The sequence below is a fragment of the Eptesicus fuscus genome, chromosome 8 (genome assembly GCF_027574615.1).
Source record: "Eptesicus fuscus isolate TK198812 chromosome 8, DD_ASM_mEF_20220401, whole genome shotgun sequence".
Classification (NCBI taxonomy): Eukaryota; Metazoa; Chordata; class Mammalia; order Chiroptera; family Vespertilionidae; genus Eptesicus; species Eptesicus fuscus.
Window position 1 is genome coordinate 22,234,768 of NC_072480.1, and position 16,918 is coordinate 22,251,685.

The 16,918-nt window shown below is 37.6% G+C and overlaps 1 protein-coding gene, 1 long non-coding RNA gene and 1 other non-coding gene across 6 annotated transcripts in view; 2 read left to right on the forward strand and 1 right to left on the reverse strand.

Annotated features, from left to right (window-relative positions):
* The window catches only part of ELF1 (E74 like ETS transcription factor 1), a 117,791-nt gene that overhangs the window by 92,134 nt on the left and 8,739 nt on the right, over positions 1 to 16,918 (forward strand). For all 4 annotated transcript variants that reach the window (XM_028151545.2, XM_054719833.1, XM_054719834.1 and 1 more), the window contains 5 exons: positions 6,896 to 7,003; positions 10,635 to 10,802; positions 13,748 to 13,831; positions 14,430 to 14,622; positions 15,763 to 16,212. In XM_028151545.2, coding sequence (XP_028007346.2) covers positions 6,896 to 7,003; positions 10,635 to 10,802; positions 13,748 to 13,831; positions 14,430 to 14,622; positions 15,763 to 16,212 — 1,003 coding nt within the window. The remainder of the gene's footprint in view (positions 1 to 6,895; positions 7,004 to 10,634; positions 10,803 to 13,747; positions 13,832 to 14,429; positions 14,623 to 15,762; positions 16,213 to 16,918) is intronic.
* On the forward strand, positions 2,211 to 2,317 carry LOC114232993 (U6 spliceosomal RNA). The gene has a single exon (XR_003619105.2). It is a non-coding gene; the product is annotated as a U6 spliceosomal RNA (small nuclear RNA).
* LOC129149944 (uncharacterized) overlaps positions 10,701 to 16,918 on the reverse strand; it is a 30,035-nt gene continuing 23,817 nt past the window's right edge. Inside the window, exons 3-4 of the long non-coding RNA XR_008556735.1 lie at positions 13,686 to 13,801; positions 10,701 to 10,787 (exon numbers count right to left, since the gene is read on the reverse strand). This is a non-coding gene — a long non-coding RNA (uncharacterized LOC129149944). The remainder of the gene's footprint in view (positions 10,788 to 13,685; positions 13,802 to 16,918) is intronic.

The following is a 16,918-nucleotide window of genomic DNA, read 5'->3' on the forward strand; positions in this document are numbered from 1 at the left end:
GTCTATTTGGTCTGGTGTTTCATTTCAGGCTGATATTTCTTCATTAATTTTCTGTTTGATTGATCTGACTAGAGCTATCAATGGAGTATTAAGGTTCCCAGCCACAATTGTGTTTTGATCTGTTTCTCCCTTTAAATCTGTGAGTAGTTTTATATATTTCGGTGCTCCCTGGTTGGGTACATATATATTAAGAAGTGTTATGTTCTCTTGATATAGTGTTCTCCTTATCATTATAAAGTGTCCATCTTTATCTCTTGTTATCTTGAAATCTATTTTGTCAGATATAATTATGGCTACACCTGCTTTTTTGTGGGTGTTATTTGCTTGGAGAATCATCTTCCACCCTCTTACTTTGAATCTACCTTTGCTGCTTAGATGTCCCTCTTGTAGGCAGCATATGGTTGGGTTTTGTTTTTTGATCCACTCTGCTTCTCTGTGCCTCTTTATTGGTGATTTCAAACCATTTAAGGTAATTATTGATGTATGAGGATTTCCTATAGCCATTTTATCTTTTGTTTTCTGGTAGCTCTATTAGAAACAATGAGCAAATACAATCAAATTGCAGGGTATAACATCAATGTGCAAAAATCCATTGCCTTTCTGTATATGAACAACAAAACTTCAGAAAAAGAAATGAAAAAAACAATTCCTTTTGTAATTGCAGCCAAAAGAATAAAGTATCTAGGAATAAACTTAACAAAGAACGTGAAATACCTATATACTGAATATTACAGAACACTATTAAATGAGATTGAAAAAGACACAACAAAATGGAAAAATATCCTGTGTTCATGGATTAGAAGAGTCAACATAGTTAAAATGGCCATATTACCCAAAGCAAAATACAGATTTAATGCAATCCTCATCAAAATCCCAATGCCATTTTTTAAAAGAAATAGAACGAGAAATCATCAGATTTGTATGGAACCACAAAAGACCTCGAATAGCCAATGCAATCCTGAGAAAAAAGAATGAAGCTGGAGGTATCACGCTACCTGACTTCAAATTATACTACACAGCCACGATCATCAAAACAGCATGGTATTGACAGGAAAACAGACTCACAGATCCGTGGAACAGAAAAGAGAGCCCAGCTATAAAACCACATGTATATAGACAGATAATTTTTGACAAAGGAGCCAGAAATACACAATGGAGTAAAGATAATTTCTTCAATAAATGGTGCTGGGAAAACTGGAAAGCCACATACAAACAAATGAGACTGGATTACAGTTTGTCCCTATGTACAAAAATTAATTCAAAATGGATCAAAGACCCGAAGCAATAAGTTACATGGAAGAAAATATAGATACCAAACTTATGGACCTTGGTCGTAGAGAACATTTTATGAACTTGACCCCAAAGGCAAGGGAAGTAAAGGCAAAAATAAATGAGTGGGACTATATCAAACTAAAAGCTTCTGCACAGCAAAAGAAACTGACAACAAGCCCGGCTGGTGTGGCTCAGTGGTTGAGCATCGACCTATGAATTAGGAGGTCACTATTCAATTCCCAGTCAGGTTGCATGCCCGGGTTATGGGCTCAATCCCCAGTGGGGGGCATGATGATTCTCTCTCATCCTTGATGTTCCTATCTCTCTCTCCCTCTCCCTTCCTTTCTGAAACCAATAAAAAAATATATTTTTTTAAAAAAAGAAACTGACAACAAAACTAAGGCAGCCAACCAGATGGGAGATAATATTTACAAATAGCAGCTCTGACAAAGGTTTACTTTCCAAAATATATAAAGAACTCATAAATATCAGCACCAAACAAAAACCCAATAAAAAATTGGGCAGAGGACCTGAACAGACACCTCTCTGAAGAAGACATAAAAACAGCTAATAGATATATGAAAAGATGTTCAACCTCACTAGCAATTATGGAAATGCAAATCAAAATGACAAGATACCACCTCACACCTGTTAGAGTGGCTATTATCAACAAGATAAGCAATAACAAGTGTTGGAAAAAAGGGAACTCTCATTCACTGCTGGTGGGAATGCAGACTGGTACAATCACTATGGAAAGCCGTCTGGCAATGCCTGAAAAAATTGAGAATAGAGCTGTCATATGACCCAGCAATCCCTCTTCTGGGTATACACCTGAAAAACTGGAAATCAAGTATTCACAAAGATATATGCACCCCTATGTTCATTGCAGCATTATTCATGGTTGTGAAGACATGGAAACAACCAAAATGTCCTGCATAGTGCTCAGTTCCGCAGCACATATACTAAAATTGGAACAATACAGAGGAGATTAGCATGGCCCTTGTGCAAGGATGATACCCAAATTCGTGAATCATTCAGTTTTGTTTTTTTAAAAGTCCCGTGATAGAGAACTGGATAAAGAGGATACGGTACATATACACAATGGAATACTACTCAGCCATAAGAAAGGATGAAATACTGCCATTTGCAACAACATGGATGGTCCTTGAGAATATTGTGCTAAGTGAAATAAGTCAGTCAGAAAACGCTAAGAACCATATGATTTCACTCATGTGGAATATAAAACTGAAACTTGTGAACACAAACAGTGTGGTGGTTGCCAGAGGGAAGGGGTTGGGGGGAAGAGGATCCTAATATTTGGTGATGGGAAAAGTTTTGACTTTGATGGTGCAATATACAGATCTTATAACATAGAAACCCACACCTGAAACCTATATGGTCATGTCCCGTATCACTCTAATAAATTTAATTTAAAAATCTATTCAAGTTCTCTAGTGTTCTTTCTGTAGTAACTCGAAAATGTGACTGCTTGCCTTAAGAGGAAAACTTTAAAGCCTTTGAAAGAGGAAGACTCCATGAATGGTTGAATTGCTGTTTGAAAAATCTAAGTTAGACTGAAATCATTGCCTCTTTTTATATTGGCTATCTTCTTGTTCTTTGACCTTCATGTGACCTATAGATATTTGGGTTCATAGATAAAAGTGGAGGGAACCAAGCCTACAAGGTTGGAACTTTGCAGTTACTTTTCTCATATTTGGAAGGAGCTTCTCTTCTGGCTTTGCAGGTTGTGGGGACTCACAGCATTAGCCATTTTTTTACGGAAGAAAATGTTCTTTGTTAGGAGTTTTTTCCTAATTGAGAGGAGCTGAACTTCTTTGTATGCATCATTCAGGAATTATCCCAGCTCTCTGTTCTTTAACAGTTTATCCCTTCCATTCCATCATGGGATTTCTCCCTTGGGAAGGCAGTCAGCCAAATTAATCCTATCTAATAATAGAGTAATATGCAAATTGACCATACCTTTGTTATGCCCACGATTGGCCAGGAGGCGTGGGGTCGGGGAGTTGGGGGGGGGGACTCGGGTGGCCGGGGTGGCTGATTGGGCTGGTGGGACCCGAGCTCAGCACCTGCGCCATGGCTGTGCTGCAGCACAGAAGGGGCCTCTGGGGCAGCGAGCCCACATCCCGCCGCCGACCATCAAAAGCAGGGAGCTGTGTGTCCGCTCCGGCACCAGCAGACTCCCTGCCATCAAAAGCGGGGAGCAGGCTGCCGGCAGTGTCCGCGGAGCGTGCTAGGCTATGTGGATATGGCCTGGATGGCAGATTAGGCCTAGGGGACCCTACACGTGCATGACTTAATCATGCACTGGGCCTCTAGTCCTATATAATAAAAGGGTAATATGCAAATAGACAGAACTGGGGAACAACTGAACAATCAGTTGCTATGATGTGCGCTGACCACCAGGTGGCGCGTGCATGGAACATAGCGGGTGTCGGCTATGGCGGGATGGTGGAGCAGGTGAGTGGGGAAGAAAAATTATGTAATTTTTAGCAAATGTATATTTTGTTTTGTAATGGTATAGACTAGTTACCTCGTTTTTAAAATTTTATTTTTTTATCTTCAACTGAGGATATGTTTATTGATTTTTTTTTTGAGAGAGAGAGATACATCAATATGAAAGAGAAACATTGATTAATTTCCTCCCATAGGTGCCCCTATCAGGGATTGAACCCACAACCTACATATGTGCACTGACTGGAATTAAACCCGCAATTTATCGGTGTATAGGACTATGCTTCAACCAACTGAGCTACCTGGCCAAGGCTAATTTTCTTTAAATGAATGATACTTATTCTCATTCCCTTTTACTATTATTATTCTTTTAATTTATTTCTTTTCCTCTTAAAGTACTTATATCCTAGCTATTGTAAATGACTTAGTCTAAGCCCATCTTTTTAGGAAGACTTCTTAACCTACAGCAATACACAGTGCCTGAATGTCAGTCTATTCTACACCATAAAGTTAATCACTTATTTCCTTAGACAGTATCTGAGTACCAGTTATCAATAGAAAAGGAAAAGGTCATGTCTTAAACGTTTGTGTTTTCCACATTTCCTAACACAGTTAAGAGTGATAGGCATTCAATATTTTTGCCAGTTGAGAGTAAGTAAGCATTTTGTAGATTCTTGAAGATCTTCAATCTAAAGAAAATGTAAACTCTTTAAGAAATATTTAGGCCAAAACCGGTTTGACTCAATGGAGAGAGCGTCGGTCTGCGGACTGAAAGGTCCCAGGTTCGATTCCGGTCAAGGGCATGTACATTGGCTGCGGGCACATCCCTGGTAGGGGGTGTGCAGGAGGCAGCTGGTCGATGATTCTCTCTCATCGATGTTTCTAGCTCTCTATCCCTCTCCCTTCCTCTCTGTAAAAAATCAATAAAATATATTAAAAAAAAAAAAGAAATATTTAGGATAGTAAGTATTATAATCTAATGAAAAGGTAAGCTAAATTTTACAGAGCTACTAATTTCTTGGAAATCTGGTTACAATCTTAGTAATAAAAGGAAAATGATCTTGTTCTGGATTGAATAGGAATGGGGAGAGGACAATGTGTAAATATGTAATCTCTTTCATTTAATTGAGATAAAAGAACTTTTGCTCCTAGTACTATGTTTATATTTACTATTTTAACCTTGTGTAAAATTAAAAGGCTTATATTCATTGAGTTACATACTGTCAGTTCAACTTAGAATCTGAAAGTTCTGAATGTAAATATATATTCAAACTTAAAATTAACATGTAATTTTTATCACAATTATAGAGGGGAAAATTCAGTAAGTCAGTATAAGGGATTATGGATAATGACTATCACATTTAGGAAACTTGAATTTATCCAAGAAAAAAGGGCATTTGTAACTGTGTAGTTTCTTGGTTCTGACTAGAGGTTAAGGGCTAAAAGCCATTCAGGAATTTACTGTGCAACTATTTTGGGCATCTGTCTGGGATGCAGAGAAATGTCAATTATCTAGCATGTACTTGGATAAATTTCCACTTATATTTTAATATTTTTAAAAAATTAAGAAAAACACTTAAATTTTAAGAAAAATTTAAAAAATTAATAGAGGGGTAATTAGTGTTCTACAGTACCCACTAGAGAAGAATGGTACCAGAATTACCACGATTTTAATAATGTGATTATGACCTAAAACTTTTTGGAGATGGTGACAATTCACTATAATTATAAAGGAATGAAAGAAGAGTCAGAGAATAACAGAGACCTAAGTTCATTCCAAGAGTGTTGGAATCAGTGTCAGAGGTGAAAGGGACCTAATTTTATAGTATGGAGTCTGCAGAAACAAAATGCCTTACCCAGTGACATACTAGTTTAGTGGCACACCTGGGATTTTGCCTGTTCTCATGAACCCTTTCTAATCAAGTCCAATGTCCCTCATATTTATTCTTTTAAAAAAATTTTTCACTTACAGACTGATTCATTTGCCTGTCAGCATAACCATTATTGCTTTTCTCATTTTCGGTTCTTATAAGTGTATTCCTAATAGCACATGATCTCACTCATCTAGGGGAAATAATGAACAACATAGACTGATGAACAAGAACAGACCCAGAAACAAGGAGGCATGGATCAGACTGTCGGGCCTCAGAGGGAGGGGAGGGGAGAGTGGGGGTAAAGGGGAGAGATCAACCAAAGGACTTGTGTGCAAGCATATGACAACAGCGGTAAGGACAACAGGGGGGTAGGGGCATGCGTGGGGAGGGGTGTGGAATGGGAATGGGGGGATGAGGACAAATATGTGATACCTTAATCAATAAAGAAATTAAAACAATTTTTTTTTCACTTACTGATTTTAGAGAGGAAGGGAAAGAGAGAGAGAGAGAGAGACAGAGACATTAATTTGTTGTTCCACTTACGCATTCATTGGTTGATTCTTGTATGTGCCCTGACCAGGTTGGAACCTGTAACCTTGTGCATTGGGACAACGCTCTAATCCACGGAGCTACCCGGGCAGGTTCCTCGTCTTATTTATTTATTTTAAACGTATTTTTATTGATTTCAGAGAGGAAGCAAGAGGGAGCGAGAGATATAAACATCAATGATGAGAGAGACTCATCAATTAGCTGCCTCCTGCATGCCCCTTACTGGGCATCGAGCCTGCAACCCGGACATGTACACTGACTGGGAATTGAACCTCGACCTCCTGGTTTATCGGTTGATGCTCAACCACTGAGCAACACAAGCCGGGCAAGAGAGAAACTTGGATTGGTTGCCTCCCAGACTTGCCTTGACCAGGGACTAAACCTGTAACCTCAGTTGTGCCCTGACCGAGAATTGAACTCACAACAATTTTGGTGTGTCGGATGATGCTCCAACCAACTGAGCCACCCAGCCAGGCCTTGTTTCTTTTACCCAAAAGCCTCACATCTTGCAGATTTTTTTTTTTTTTGCACCTTACAGATTTAAAAAAAAAAGAGAGAGAAATAGACAAGTATTTAATAGTCATATATAGATTTTATATGTTGATATAAAGTAAGTATATAAGCCCAAGTATTAACTGAATGTACCCTAGTTTAAGACATCGGAATCTATGGGTTTTAAAGCAACAGGTAGCTTATACTAATTCTATTTTTCTTTCAATGTATTATAGTTGAAGCTTCCTGTCATAATGGGGATGAAACGATTGAAACTATTGAGGCTGCTGAAGCACTCCTCAACATGGATTCTCCTGGCCCTATGCTGGATGAAAAACGAATAAGTGAGTGGTGATGTGTTATGATTGTTCATGTTTATAAACTTTGAAAAGTTATTCTTGCCATCACTATTAGGTGAAAAATATTAAGAAAACAGAGACCATGCTTTATACTTTTTTTGTCCCAAGGACATTTTAAGGTAAAGTACTAGTTGAGGCACCTTTGCAGAAGTGTTCAATTAAACAAGACTTTTTTCTTTTAACTTGGGGAGTAAGGCCTTTAGGAATAAAAAGTAATTTATATAGTTGTAAAATAGCAGGTTATGCAGAATTTCTTCTCTTAACCTCATTGGTGAAAGTATTAGGATGTTTAGGATCCAAGCTATTATTATTTACTCATCTCTATAGATATTCATTAGTGAATAGGCAAACATCCATTGAAAAGTTTTCTAATACTTCATGGCATAAAATTCATTGCTACATTTGATCTGCTTTTATTTATTGTGGGGGGGAGAGGGGGCAAGAAAAGTGAGTTTATTTGGAAAGCCAGCAAGCAAAGAAGATGGCAGACTAGGGTCCTAAAGAACCAACTTGAGAAAGTGCTGAATTTGGCTTTTATTTCAAGGAAAGGGGAAAATCAAGGGGTTACTAATGACCACAAACATCAGGATGTCAGCAAGGGTCCAAGGGAAATGGTGAAACTTCAAATTCCGGTTGCCGAGTTCACATTCAGAGGTTCCTATAAATCTATTTTCTCAGTCAAGTTCTCCATCTGCCCCATTTTATGTCGCCACCTCTGCCACTCGAAGTTCTCTATGGTATGTGGGCGGGCTCCTCATCCCACCACCATCTGATCTATCTGCTCTTAAATTCATGTTCTCTTGGGGCTTTTCTGACAAGAAAGTGCTTAAATTCAAAATTAATTAATACTAAAGCAATTCAAGATGTTCACTGGATATTCTCTATGCGCAGCAGTGCATTAGACAATAGTGTTTATACAAATGAACAGATATTGCCTCTTTCCTCAGTCTTACAATTTGATTTTGAAAACAGTTATTTATGTAAATAACTACAAAAACCAAAAATAAAAGTCATGAGAGAGATAACAATGTTTTCTGGAAGGAGAGCTAACTCTAGCTAACAACTCCAGAGAAAGACTTTATGGACGGAGAGCTTTGACCTTGGCTATAAAGGACAAATAAGCTTTTAATGGGTAGAGGAAACAGGAAAGGGTATTCAAAGTAGAAGGAGTGGGTTGAGCCAAACTCACAGACCTGTAAGAAAGAATCAGATGTAGATAAAAATGTTTTATTATAGCTGAGGTGGAGATGAAATTGGAAAGGTAGGTTTGATCTAGACTGTGGGAAGCTTCGCATGGCATGCTATGCCAATTTTCTTTTTAATTTTCGGTGTAAAGTTTTTTTTTAAATTTAATAAATCTTTATTGTTCAGATTATTACAATTGTTCCTCTTTTTTCCCCCATAGCTCCCCTCCACCCGGTTCCCACTCCACCCTCTGCCCTTACCCCCCCAACCCCACTGTCCTCATCCATAGGTGTACGATTTTTGTCCAGTCTCTTCCCGCACCCCCACACCCCTTTTCCCCCTGAGAATTATTAGTCCACTCCCTTTCTATACCCCTGATTCTATTATATTCACCAGTTTATTCTGTTCATCAGATTTTTTATTCACTTGATTTTTAGATTCACTTGTTGATAGATAAGTATTTGTTGTTCATAATTTTTATCTTTACCTTTTTTTCTTCTTCCTCTTCTTAAAGAATACCTTTTAGCATTTCATATAATACTGGTTTGGCAGTGATGAATTCCTTTAGCTTTTTCTTATCTGTGAAGCTCTTTGTCTGACCTTCAATTCTGAATGATAGCTTGCTGGGTAGAGTAATCTTGGTTGTAGGTTCTTGCTTTTCATCACTTTGAATATTCCTTGCCACTCCCGTCTGGCTTGCATAGTTTCTGTTGAGAAATCAGCTGACAGTCGTATGGGTGCTCCCTTGTAGGTAACTAACTGTTTTTCTCCTGCTGCTTTTAATATTCTCTCTTTGTCTTTTGCTCTTGGCATTTTAACTATGATGTGTCTTGGTGTGTTCCTCTTTGGATTCCTTTTGTTTGGGGTTCTCCGCGCTTCCTGGACTTGTAAGTCTATTTCTTTCACCAGGTGGGGGAAGTTTTCGGTCATTATTTCTTCAAATAAGTTTTCAGTATCTTGCTCTCTCTCTTCTTCTGGCACCCCCATAATTCGGATGTTGGTACCCTTGAAGTTGTCCCAGAGGCTCCTTACACTATCTTCATATTTTTGGATTCTTTTTGCTTTTTGCTTTTCCAGTTGGGTGTTTTTTGCTTCTTTATATTTCAAATCTTTGACTTGATTCTTGCGATCCTCTAGTCTGCTGTTAGATCTCTGTATAATATTTTTTATTTCAGTCAATTTCTAGTTGGTCCTTTTTCATATCCTGGAGGGTCTCGCTAAATTTATCGGCCTTTTCTAGAAAATTCTTGAAAAATCTTATAACCGTGGTTTTGAACTCTATATCCAGTCATTTGCTTTCCTCCATTTCTTTCATTTGTGATCTGTTTCTTTGTCTCCACATTTTGGCTGCTTTCCTGAGTTGATAGAGTGGCTTTGTGTGCTAGGTGTCCTATAGGGCCCAGTGGCTCAGCCTCCCCAGTTACCTGAGGTGGACACTCTTGGTGCACCCCTTTGTGGGCTCTGTGCACAGTCTTGTTGTAGTTAAGCCTTGATTGTTGTTGGTATCACTGGGAGGAATTGACCTCCAGGCCAGTTGGCTGTGAGGATCAGCTGTGTCTACGCTGGAAGAACTTCTGTGCTTGAGACACCCTTATGAGACAATACTTGCAAAAGCCTCTGTGCTCAGCTTGGATGGGGCGGAGTCTCAGGGCGGAGCAGACAGCATTGGTTTCCCCGTCAGCTCTGCCCTAAGAGGCCTCTGGGTCTTAGTGTCCCACGGTAATCGCAGCAAGCACCTCAGAGAAAGCCACCCTCGAGTTTCACCCGCTGCCAGACAGACCAATTTCTCCCCAAATGAGTCTGGGTTCCCAGAGTCTCGCCGAGAACTGGAGTTCAGTGCAGTCGGGAGCTTTTGTCTTCCTCACGCTTGAGAAAGCCAGCCGCCTACTCAATTGCCTGCCCTCTCCGCGCGCGCACGTCTCAGTACCTCTGCCTTTTGCAGCTCCTCTGAGTCTCAATGTGCTTTTCTCTTTCCTTCTAGTTGTAGAATTTCCACTCATCCAGCCTTCCTGTGGTTCTGGATGATGTCCATTTTGTCTTTTAGTTGTAGTTTTGAAATTGTTGTGCGAGGCAGCAGTTTAGGTGTTTACCTATGCCGCCATCTTGGTTTCCTCCTCGGTGTAAAGTTTTTATAGAGAAGAATAATATGGTGAGATCAGACTTGGGTTTCAGAAGATAACTTTAGTAGCACTGTGAAGAGTGGAAAAGAGAAGCAAGAGATCCTGGTGATAGGAAGTCAAGTAAGGGAGACATTGAAGTAGTTCTGTCAAGCCTGTGCTGGTGTGGATATCTGGTTTCAGGCAGAGGAAATTAAAAGCAGGGACTAGATTTAAAGATTTTATTTCTACTTTATTCTCTATAGAAACAAAATTATTTTATGAAAATTATTTTGATTTGTAATACAAAGTTGATGATCATTTATTTCCATTAGATAATAATATTTTTAGTTCATCTGAAGATGACATTGTTGTTGCCCCAATCACCCATGTATCCGTCACATTAGATGGGATTCCTGAAGTGATGGAAACTCAGCAGGTTCAAGAGACATATGCACACTCACCAGGAGCCTCCTCACCAGAACAACCTAAGAGGAAGAAAGGTGAGCGGTTACTTCGTTTAGGGGAAACAATAAAGTCTTGATGTGGAATCTAAATATAATGTTTGTTTAAGGATACTTCTAAACCAATTAAAACTTACATAAGAAATTGAGGGTACTAAATATAAACTAAGAGGTATTTCTTCACATTAGATTTCTTTTGTAAAAAGTTAGATTATATTATACATTTAAAATATTTGGTCTATCTTACAGAAAAGCCTCAATCTTTTATCTAAACCCCTTTTCCACATTCAGAAAGAGCTTGGAGATAGGGGCAGGTCAGCTTACTCCCACAGGACATAGTTTGGAAACTACCAGCATAGATTCCAATATAAGATTCCAGTGGGAAAAATACACGTTGGACATCAGCAGGTAAGTTATTGAAGAAGAAAATGTTAGAATGTGTTAAAGGGAATTTTTAACTTTAGGACCATTCTTACATTTTAAAGTCTAACACTCATTCCATTTTATTTCATCCTGATTCTGCTCCAATTTGTTTAATATTTTAAGTTTAATATCTTGGTTAATGGCATCACTACTAGCTACCAAGTAACCTAACTTCATGAAAAAGAAGGAAAAATTCCTAGAGCCAAAAATGAAGAGGAACCTGGCTGGTGTGGTTCAGTGGTTGAGTGTCTACCTATGAACCAGGAAGTCATGGTTCAGTTCCCGGTCAGGGCACATGTCTGGGTTGTGGGTTCGATCCCCAGTGGGGGGCATACAGGAGCCAGCCGATCAATGATTCTCTCTCAGCATTGATGTTTTTATCTCTCTCCTCCCTCTCACTTCCTCTCTGAAATAAATAAAAATATATTTAAAAAAATTTTTTTTAAATTAAGAGGACAATGAAAACAGTAAGAATGAGCTAGCACTGCCACAGCTATGAAGGGATGAGAAGGACATGTCAGGTTTGGTATTTAGGTGAATTGGGTTTTATTGCCCTTGTAGAGGCAGATGCTTAAGCCTTGGTCCAATGGAAGATGGGGTCTGGGACAGAGACCTCAGCATGTAATTGGGGTCCTTGAAAGGCTATACCCACAAGAGAAAAACAGTATGCCCATTGGCACAGACAGATATCAAGGAAGCTATGGCTCTGAGTGAAGGAATTCTTCCTTCGAAAATTTATAATCCTAGGCTTGCCTTAACCTAAGTTTATAATTAGATTTTAAACTATCAATTTCTTTAGGATTTCCCAAACAAGTAAATTACATAAGAGTGACCCAGGCTAGCAATAACTTTAGGACATCAGACAGAAGCTCTTGTAAAATTGTTCTGGCACATCATGCATTTAAACCAGGCTGCATAGGATTTCCTCAAACAAAACCTTGTTGAGCACTGACTGGTGTGCTTCAGGGGTTTGAGTATTAGCCCTTGCACTGAAGGGTGGTGGGTTCAAATCCTGGTCAAGGGCACGTCCCTGGGTTGCAGGTTTGATCCCCGCTCCCAGTTGGGGCACGTGGAGGAGGCACCCAATATCTCTCTCTCTCTCTCTCTCTCTCTCTCTCTCTCTCTCTCTCTCTCTCCTTTCCTCTCTAAAAACAAGTCAATTAAAAAAAATTCTAGCCCCGCTGGAGTGGCTCAGTGGTTGAGCATCAATCTATAAACCAGGAGGTCACAGTTGGATTCCCAGTCAGAGCACATGCCCGGGTTGCTGGCTCCATCCCGTCAGGGGCATGCAGAAGGCAACTGATCATTGATTCTGTCATCATTGATGTTTCTATCTATCTCTCTCCCTCTCCCTTCCTCTCTGAAATCAATAAAAACATTTAAAAAAGAAAGAATATGGTATCTATCAGAAAAACACACACAGGTAAATAGGAAGCATAAAATGAGTGATAGGGATAGGAGCTAACAGAATTCTTGGCTTCTAATACTTGTTTTCATTAACACAATCAACCATGAATGGGTTCTCTGCACATGTCTGCAGTGATGGAAGTTGAGACACCTGGCTGACTAGGTTCCACATTTATACATTTGGTAGTCTTAAGAGGGGCCTGAAGAGTGACATTTTTGACACTCCTCTCTGACTCATGTTCACCCTTGAGAGAGTCAGCCTCACGAATGCTGGAGTAAGAGGTACTAACTAAAGTATCCAATTATGCTTGATCTTTATTGTTACTCATATACTGACTGAGACAGCATGATCATTTCTACCTAAATCACAGGCAGCATTGCCAACCAGTTGTGATTCTAGATAAGTGGCAAAAGAGGATTACAAGAAGGCTTTAGGGTAGTTGGTTGATCCAGACTAAAGCTGCACAAAATACAGTTTAATGCTACTCTTGGAATGGACTTGTTTAGAGATTGGATAATGGATAACTATAAAGTCTGTTTGCTGTAAACAGAAATATACAGAAAAATGAGATGTTTAAAAATACAAAGGAAAATAAAAAATTTACTGTGGTTCACCAAAATTTTGCTTCATTTATTTTTTATATCTGGAGTTTGGGGAAGTTTCCAATTTGAGAATTAACTATGCAGAATTAACAAAGCTACTTGTCCTAAATATATCAAATGGACCCAGCAATATATTTAAAGGAGAGAAAAGCTAAAAATCTACTTTTCCTGCCTTAAATAACTTAGAAACCTATATGGATTTTTTTTAGCTCAAGTTTTATCAGAATCAAGAATTTCCCCCTGAATTTTAAGAAAGCACTGTCAGTATTGTCAACTCAAAGACAAGATGCAATGTTTTAAACTTAACCTTACATTTACAAATGAGCCAAAATATCATTTTCAATGTATTTGTGATCTGACTTACATTAAGGTTAAGTTTTTACTCAAACTATTTTTCAGTAAATAGCACTTAAAGAGACCAATAAATGTGATCTGTGTAGAAAGTGTTTGGCACTTAAAATTTAGGATAAAGGACAAAACGGTTCTTACAGCTAAATTGTCCACTCATACTTTTGAAGGCAAATATTTATGCAGAGCTGTTCTGCTTCCAGGGAGAAAAACTAAACCACCACGACCAGATTCCCCAGCTACTACACCAAACATATCTGTGAAGAAGAAAAACAAAGATGGGAAGGGTAAGTACTATTGTAATTTTCCTATAATACTTACGGGTCAAATAACGTTCAGATTGCTTTAAAATGTCTGCTTATTGTAAGCAGAAACTGCCAGCTTTCTTGACATATTAAAATGGATCTTATTGCTGCAATATGCTTATGAGATACAGTTGCCATTTTCTGTAAAGAGCATGGTAATAATGTAGCCCAGAAATCCTTTTAAAAGATGTTCACTCACCTGTCCAAATAATCCATTCATTCATATAATAATGAGTCTCTTGGAAGAGTTCAGCCAGGTTAGGTTTTCAGTTTATAGACATTTTATTACATTGTATTGGGGTTCTAGTATTTTAATAACTGCTTCCAAAATTTGAAGAAAAAATCATCTCAAAATGCTTTCTCCCTAAGCCATGTCAAATCTAATTGGCAAGATTGCTCTGTTGAGATACCTTATATGGGGCTAATAACAAAATCTATATTAGGCCCCAAAATTATAATCGTTATATTATCAATACTAACGAATTATGTATTATCTTTGTATAATTACAGATGGAACTTTTAATTGTGTTTTGTGCACTTTCAAATGAAATTTTGGTCAAAGAAATTGCTTTTGTTTCAGGAAACACCATTTATCTTTGGGAGTTTTTACTGGCACTGCTCCAGGACAAAGCTACTTGTCCTAAATATATCAAATGGACCCAGAGAGAAAAAGGCATTTTTAAATTGGTAGATTCTAAAGCAGTATCCAGGTTGTGGGGGAAGCACAAAAATAAACCTGATATGAATTATGAGACCATGGGAAGAGCTCTCAGGTATGTGAAGTTTTTGTAGTTTATTATGTTAAGAATATAATTTCCTAAATACTAAAAAAATAGATAACTTCTAAAAAGTTAAAGAATTTTAAAAATAGTGAATTTTATTTATTGAAATGCTAAAACCACACTGATTATAAGTGTGCATTTAAATTGAAATCTTATTTCAATCTGGGAAAATGTTTGCCTTCCAAAAAAGATCTTCATGCAAACAACAGATATTTTATTTATAAAGGGATCAGAAAGTGTTAAAATATTATCAGATATTATAAATTGACCACAGGCCAAACCTGTTTTGAGCCATTAAACTTAAATTCAGCACAAAATACAAATAGTGGTGATGTAGGAAGTTAAGGGGTGCATTTTTATATGTAAACCTCAGGTATGATTTGTATTATCTTATGATAGAATAAATCTTTGCTTTAAGGATAAGATTAGACAAAATTTTCAACTAGGGTATAATATTATCCTTTAGCTCACTTTAGTTTCTCTGTGGTCTTATCATTTATTCTTCAAGATACACATGTATTTGAGAAAATGTTATTAAAAATATTAATGATGTGGTAACTTGATAACCTTAAAATAGAACTGTATGTTTAATTACAGTTTTTTAACATACTTTTGCTTACTAATCCAATTTAAATTATTGACAAAATTTGAATCCCTTCTATTTGTGCATCATTAAATTTTATATAGAAAACTGAATTAAGTTTACAGAATCAAATTTAAACTGGTAGCGACATTAAGGAAACTATGGAAGGGAAATAGTTTCTTGGGTTTGGTACTAGATTGGATTATTCCAGCAAGTTAACAGAAAGGTTGAGGAAGGAAAAAAAGTGAAGGCTAGAATAATCCATATACTTTATTAACAATCCCCCAATTAAAATTGCTTTTAGATTCAGTTGGTAATAAGGACTTTGCTCTCTGTGAGTAAATGTGTATTTTACATATAGTTAGAAAGTAATGTTTTAATTACACTATCTTATATAAAATAATTGCCCTTCATTTAGAAATTCTTTTCTCTCACTTGTTTGTTTCCAACTTTAAACTTCACAATTATAAAATTTTTATTTTGGTGAATATTATTTTCATTTATATTTAATTGAATAAAATATTGATGAAATTGTCTGCTTTGAATAGGTACTATTACCAAAGGGGTATTCTGTCAAAAGTAGAAGGTCAGCGCTTGGTGTATCAGTTTAAGGAAATGCCAAAAGATCTTATTTATATAGATGATGAGGATCCAAGTTCCAGCATAGAATCTTCAGATCCGTCACTGCCAGCAACAACCACTTCAAGCAGGAACCAAGCAGGCCGATCAAGAGTATCTTCAAGTCCAGGGATAAAAGGAGGACCCACTACAGTTCTAAAACCAGGGAATTCTAAAGCTACTAAAACCAAAGATCCTGTGGAAGTTGCACAGCCATCAGAAGTTCTGAGGACAGTGCAGCCCACACAGTCTTCATATCCCACCCAGCTCTTCCGGACTGTTCATGTAGTGCAGCCAGTACAAGCTGTCCCAGACGGAGAAGCGGCCATAATTAGTTGTGTGCAAGATGAATCATTAAATTCTTCAGTTCAAAGTATTAGGTGAGAAAACTAAAATTTACCAGTGTGTACTATTATGTGATGTTCCTGATCCAGAGCCATTATTTATTAAGGGGTCTTAAAAATGATACAGATTTCAAGCTAGAATGTTTGGTCAACAGATTGTATCAGACCTGATTGTATCAATGTTTCCTTTATTTTTACACTTTGATATCACTTGATGTTATTCTATCAATTTAAGTCTAGTCCACTATCCTTTTTATAACTGGATTAATTTATATGATAAGGGATCCACACATAAGAAAACGCAGAGAATGGTTTCAGATCTATTTTCAAAGTCAGAAGCTGCAAAAATTCAACAAAAATGGACATATCATGACCTTTTGGAATGTATTGAGTTCCAAGATATAAACATTATTCCTTGGGAAATCCTATTATGGAACAGTTAGTTCCAAAGTTCCAACAGGTAGAAAGGCCAAGAATCTAAGGTCCTCTTTTTCAGGCTTGCAGAGTGGCAGAAGTTGGCTTAATCAAATCAAATTCGCTTCATAGTCTCAGGAAAGATATGAAACAGCAGATTGACTAAGAAAACTCTATCTGCTTCAGAGTGATCTTTTGCAGATATTTGGGGCTTGGCTTGGCTGATTTAGAATGGGGAAAATGGAGAGAGGGAGAAAATTAAGGTAATACTCCATTTTTCTGTTTCTACTGTCATGAATTTCCAGTACATAAATTATAATAAAATATA